Source organism: Mastomys coucha, unplaced genomic scaffold, assembly GCF_008632895.1.
Source record: "Mastomys coucha isolate ucsf_1 unplaced genomic scaffold, UCSF_Mcou_1 pScaffold23, whole genome shotgun sequence".
Classification (NCBI taxonomy): Eukaryota; Metazoa; Chordata; class Mammalia; order Rodentia; family Muridae; genus Mastomys; species Mastomys coucha.
In genome coordinates this window covers 66,538,461-66,545,290 of record NW_022196906.1, presented here as the reverse complement: position 1 = coordinate 66,545,290, position 6,830 = coordinate 66,538,461, and the positions used below count along the sequence as shown (strand labels likewise).

Sequence of the window (6,830 nt, the reverse complement as noted above, 5' to 3'; positions counted from 1 at the left end):
GGGGGCAGGGACAGAGACAGAGACCCAGAGACAGAGAGACACACACAGACATAGCAAATGCCCTGCAGTTTTTCCAGATTGACAGCTGCAGACTGGGGAGTGTCAATACAAACCCCTTAGTATTTCTGATGGCCAAAAATTTTGGAATCCCTGTCTTCCCCCATGCTGGTGGAGTTGGACTATGTGAACTGGTACAGCACTTGATTATACTTGATTATATGTCAGTCTCTGCAAGCCTTCAAAACAAGGTGTGTGGGTATGTAGGCCATCTGCATGAACATTTCTAGTATCCTGTAATAATCAAGCATGCTTCATATCTGCCTCCCAGTGATACAGGCTACTCAACAGAAATGAGGGAGGAATCTGTAAAATGACACCACTACCCAGATGGAGAAGTCTGCAAGAAACTCCTTGTTCTCAAGATTTATGTATTCAGCTTTTTTTTCTGAATTGAAAATGCTTAAAATTGGAGTTTTATAAAAAAAAGAATAAAGATCATAAGTCTATATCTCAGGAATCAGCTGTCATCTTGGTTGATGGTCATTAAGTCGTATTCCATTTAATTCTGAAATTGTCTTTAAAAAGAAAAAAAGCTTAACAACAAAAACAACAGTAAAAAGCAGGCAAGGGAAAGGTGAAGGACAAAAGAGAATAGAGTTTAAAACCAGTGACCTAATTGAATTTTAAAGTATTTGTTGATTCCTTCTAAGTTTCAAGGCATTGAAATCACTATTGGTGATTTACTGGTGATGAGCTTGGTCATCAGCAGCAAGTTGACTTGTCTTCTTGGCTTTGTTTTGTAGTCTAGTCTCCTGAGACAAGATCTAGGACTCGGGAGCCCCTCACAGCTGTCTTCTTCAGGAAAACCTGGAACGCCATACTACTCATTCTCTGCCACAAGTTCTAGAAGAAGACCGCTCCATGATTCTGTAGCTCTAGGTGAGTGTCTGACCAGAACACTCGGTCTCCCAGGTGTCCCCACTCCTTTAGTCTGCACTTCTGGCTGTGCTTTTAATGAGAGGAAATGGACTTTCTAAGTCATTTGGAAGTCATTTGGAAGAGTATATTTACATACAAATAATATACAGGCTGATTATTCCTACTCCAAAATCTGAAATCCAGAGAACTAAAGTATGAAACCTATTGAATACTGACATTTTATACCTCACCTCCTGAGATGAGCCATAGCCATGAAGCACACTAAATAAAATATGTACAAAATTTGGACTATGTAGAAAAAGTGTATATGAAGCAAGTGAACCTAATCTCTACATGTGGGTTCTGCCCCCAAGATACTGCATTATGTGTATACAGATAATCCTAATCTGAAGACTGAAACACATCTGACCACAAGCATTTCAGGTGAGGGATACATCCTGTATGCATTAGATACATAATGAATGAAGTTGTCAGAGTTCCCACTGTTGCAAAGAACTCATTCACTTTGAGCTCAACGTTTATCTAATTTTAAGTAGTCTTGAATGACAATTCAATATTTAAACCATAATTTTCATCACTATGAGCACTGTGTGCTGTATATATACTATGCTACCTTAAAACCATTTTTTAATTTATAATAAATTTTTTTGAAATTATATCTCCCTTCCCTTTCTCCCTTTACCCCATCCCATGACTCCCTCCCACCTTGCTCTCAAGTTCATGGTCTTGTTTAATTGTTGTTTTATATGTATATTCCTAAATATATAAATATAACCTGGTCAGTTTATACAATTTTACCTTTATTTTTAAAAAAATAAATTAATTTTTTAAAAAAGATTTATTTATTTAGTTTATGTGAGTACACTGTAGCTGTTTTCAGACTCACCACAAGAGGGCATCTGATCCCATTACAGATGGTTGTGAGCCACCATGTGGTTACTGGGAATTGAAGTCAAGACCTCTAGAAGAGCAGTCTATGCTCTTAACCTCTGAGCCATCTCTCCAGCCCCAGTATTACCTTTATGTGTATAATCTCATTGCTGACCCTTTAGGATTTTATAACTGATTGAGGAGCTCTCCCATAGGGGAGACCATTTCTTCCACTTGCAATTCTTGGAATAGAGTAAAGGCCCTTGAGGCTTTTTCCCTTCCATGTTAACCTGTCTATTGTCATTTTTCAGGTCTTGTTTGGGCAGCCATATGAAACCATAGTTTTTTAGTTTCTGGTTTTTTGAGACAGGGTTTTTCTGTATATCCCTGGTTGTTTTAGAATTCATTCACTAGACTAGGCTGGCCTTGAACTCAAAGATCCACCTACTTCTGCCTCCTGAGTGCTAGGATTAAAGAATCTCACCACCATCACCCAACTGAAACCATAATTTTAAGTTTTTCAGCAAACAACTTAATATTTTCGTCCATGAGAGGATTTAGCCAAGTTTTTTTCTTCTAGCTTACAGGTGGTTTCTTCTTAAATGGAATTTATCTTCTATTGTTAGCATCTAGTTTTTAACCAAGAGAAAGATATTACTTAATGGCTTATAAAATGATTTCATAAATTCCTGTCTCAACAGGACAATAATCCTGTTAGTTCGTGACTTTAATCTTGAGTTTAACATAAAACTTAAGACTCAGAAGATGTCACATACATAATAACTCACTGGGATAAGTTTTAAAGTTTTTGTGAGTCTTGAGTCCATTGGATTTTTTGCTGTTGTTTTTGTTTGTTGTTTGTTTGTTTGCATACTAGTTACTTCTTTACTTTTCCACTGAAATCCAGGTAAAATAAACAGAACATAACTTACTGACATGAAAGTAGACAACAGAAGGTATCTAGTGCACTGGCACTGTTGTTTAGTTCAAAGCACATACAGAAAGAAACTATGTAGTAAGGGTTCATACTCCTCCCTTACAGCTTCATTTTTTATGTCAATTATATGTATATATTTATATCCCTTCATTTATCCATCCATCCTGACAAAACCAGTCTGTTTTGTGCTGATGTGTGTTCTGTAACACTTTCTATCTTATCATTGTTTAAAATATTTTTTTAACATAAGAAAACTAAATTTAATATAAAAATATTATGTTTTATATATTAATTATATGAGATATGTATTAATTATATCTTGTATATCACCTGTATATATATAATTAATTTACTATGAGAAAAATAATTTGAAAACTAATGTAAAGACGTTATAAAACATGTTTATAGTGAAGGTAGCCCAGCATCTAAAGTAAATGTAAACCAAAGGAGAATGTACTATAGTCCCTGATTGCACAAATGTTTGTTGACTGCCTCCAGCTAATATATCTACCTATCAAACCTTTTATTTTGGTGTTTCTAGTCTCTAGGTCTAAAGTATAAATGAGGTACATGGAAAGGGTGTAGTGATGGAGTGCCACATCCAGAAGAGAATTCTGATAGATGTCTTTGTTTTATAGGAACATGGTCATGTAATATGTGTGGGTGCTTTTAGAACCAGCTCTGATGTTTTAGACCAGCATTCTTTTTGTTATTAGAGAATGATAGCTTTCGGGCTGGAGAGATCGTTTAGAGAACTGAACCATCAGAAAACTGTCTGGTCTTCCCAGAGGGCCTGAATTTAATTCCCAATAACCATCTTTACTGAGATCTGGTGCTCTCTTCTGGCCTGAAGGTATATATGCAGGCAGAATGCTGTGTGCATAATTAATTAATTAATTAATTAATCTTTTTAAAAAAAGAATAACTTTCAAAATGTTGCACATCTATGTTTCACTCGTCTGCCTGATTGAGCTTGTTAGCCTAGAAACGACCTTCATTGAGTCTATATTGGGTTAGTCTCTAGGAGTGTCTTCTTCATAAACCCTGAAGACACACTGTTGCAAAGAACTAGTCCTCTGCCAATGTGCTGTTACCAAAAGAAAACCAGCTACTGAATAACTAGAAAAGAATAGGGATACATTAAAACCCAGGCTTAAAATATAAGTTCCATGAATTAAAGCTTCAATTTGACTATGATTTATAGATATTATAGCTTATCTTCTGTGTCTTTTCAAAACTCTGTGAGATTGTAATGTTAATATTAGGTTACATAAGGAGACAGAATGGAGTACAGCGTGTGACGTTTCTCTTGATGCTCAGAGGAGTCCTTCCATTTTCTGTGTGGATATCAGTTAGTAAATTATTGCCTATTACTGTTCTCAATCTTAGCGTCTCATTCACATTGGCATGTCTGGTAAAATGTGAGCACTTACAAGAATTTTAGAGCTACATTTAATCTTAGTGTTCCCTAAAACAATATAGATGCTTTAGGAAATTGTTCTGAAGAGCAGTAACTAGCTAGTTTTAATAGTTTTGGTCTACATAAGCAAAAGCTAAACATAGTTCATTCTGGGACAGCAGAGATAGCTTAGCTGTTTAGAGCACTGGTTGCTCTTTCAGATGACTTGAGTAATTCCCAGCACCCAGAAGATAGATCACTACTGTCTATAATTTCAGTCTCAAGGCATCTTCTCATCTGGCCCACATGGGCACTGCCTACATGTGGTACATACACACACAGGCATACATATACCCCTATAGCATACATTTTAAACATTATCAAAGAATCACAAATGTTAGGTAATTCAATGGACATATTTCATGTATTACCACAGATTATGAAACTTACATGAGAGGAACGTGCAGCTAAAGGAGCTAAAACACAAAGAGGTTCAAGTAACCTGCCCAGGTACTTACAGCTTCAAATTGAATACCGCCAGCTCACTCTCCATGACAGTTGGCAGTGTCCCCAAACTAGACTGTGAATCCCAGACTGGTGATAATATGACTAATGGTGAGATACAAAAGAAAAATGTCCAGATAACTCCAAGTATAGAAGCCATTTCCTTGATTTTGTATAAAGTGTAGCTTTTGCTCAAGGAATTAGTTGAAATGACTCACCAAGAACAAAAGTTTCACTGTAAGTTTTACAAATACAGAGTATGCCAGATGTTGTTTATGTTTGGCACCTCTGCTTTAAGGAAATATAGGACACCTCTTGGGGAACGGATATCCATGCTGACTAATGCTTTTTGCCCCTTTAATGGTATAATTTTTTTCCATGTGATGCTTACAAAGTTGCTTTTTTTGCTTTATAGCCTTCCACAGAACTCACAGACCAAATTTAAATATTTCAATCTTTATAAAATCATGTTTTATTGTGTAGTATCATTTAAGTGCTTTTTTAAAATTCTCATGTTTTGAAGTTTTAAAAAATATGAAGTTTGTTTTACATCAGCCTTCCCTAACAGTGAATGCCTCTGAAAATCTTGAATTTGATCCATTATTTGTATATGGTGGGAAAGCTGTGTATCACTTTTCAAAAAGATAATATAGAAAAGTTATAAATTTTATAAACAAGGGAAATTAGAATACCAAGTTAGGCAAATGAAAATTGTCTTTTAATTTATATTAATTTATCTTCAAAATACACTTTTTTGGATCTAGAGCTATGAGGTCAGCAGATATGAGAGTGTACCGCTCTTGCAAAGGAACCAAATTTAGTCTCACACCATGTGGCAGCTTATAACCATGTGTATGTAATTTCAGCTCCAGAAAGTCCAGCATCCTCTTCTGGACTTAGACTCCAAAGGTACCTGTACTTAAACATTCACCTGCACTCACATATGCACATGTACACATTTGTGCACACATGCACTCAGTTTAAAGCAAAATAAGAGGTACACTTTCTCTGTGTGTTCATTTCCTGGAAAGGAATAAAACACCCAACTGTACCTTAGTGCTGAAGTTTGTTTTACTCACATATTACCAAAGTAAATGCCCATAATACTAGATGTGTATCTTGGCTTTATTTCATCACTTATGTAGCATGTCATGATGTTATTATAACCTTAGTTTTCATTCCTTAAATTTTATTTCAAATTTTATACATAGTATTTGTAGTACAGCATTTGCTGTTCTTAAGGGGTTTTTGTTGGTGGTGGTGTTGTTTACGTTTTTTAAATATCCTGTTAAGCCTAGTTCTTCATCTGATGCACTTTGTCTGTTAAGAATAGTAGAGGATTGCAAATTCGATCATCAATAGGAGGAAAGGACCTCAGCCCTGTGAAAGTTCTGTGCCCCAGTTTCGGGGAATGCCAGGGCCAATAAGTGGGAGAGGGTGGGGTGGCAGGCATGGGGAGGGGGGGAGGCAACAGGGGTTTGTTTTTGTTGTTTTTGTTTGTTTCTTTGTTTTTTGGAGGGGAAACTGGGAAAGGAGAAATTTACATGTAAATAATGAAAATATCTAATTAAAAAAAAGGAAAAAAAAGAAAGTATACTGTTAGGCCGGGTGGTGGTGGTGGTGCACGCCTTTAATCTTGTACTTGGGAGGCAGAGGCAGGCAGATTTCTGAGTTCGAGGCCAGCCTGGTCTACAGAGTGAGTTCCAGGACAGCCAGGGCTATACAGAGAAACCCTGTCTCGAAAAAAAACAAACAAACAAACAAAAAAAAAAAGTGTACTGTTAGACCTGTTGAACAGAGTTCCACCTCCAGTGAACTGACATGTGTGAAGTATTTAAACACTCGTGGCATAACAGGCTCTAAAGATGTCCTTTCTCCTTCACCATTTGTGGTGTTGGTGTGCTTTCCATCTTGCTTTACTCCACTTATTGTTACCTTTCAAACTTAGGAGAAGAGCCAGTACTGTCATTCTTGTATTCCCACGCTCGGTTGCAATATTAGAAAAAAGAGAAACCATGGGAGTCGGGAGGAGTTTCCTGTTCATTTGAAGTCTGTTTGGATTTTTTCTCCTAATGTAAATGCTAATGAAACATTTTGTTTTCCATGTTCAGATCCTTTACAAGCAAAGAAAGTAAGAAAGGTGCCTCCTGGCCTGCCTTCTTCCGTAAGTACTCTTTTTTT

The 6,830-nt window shown here is 36.4% G+C and overlaps 1 protein-coding gene across 11 annotated transcripts in view; it reads left to right on the top strand.

Annotated features, from left to right (window-relative positions):
• The window catches only part of Tcf12 (transcription factor 12), a 296,372-nt gene that overhangs the window by 217,743 nt on the left and 71,799 nt on the right, over positions 1-6,830 (top strand). For all 11 annotated transcript variants that reach the window (XM_031345466.1, XM_031345461.1, XM_031345467.1 and 8 more), the window contains 2 exons: positions 804-939; positions 6,761-6,813. In XM_031345466.1, the coding sequence (XP_031201326.1) occupies positions 804-939; positions 6,761-6,813 (189 nt within the window). The remainder of the gene's footprint in view (positions 1-803; positions 940-6,760; positions 6,814-6,830) is intronic.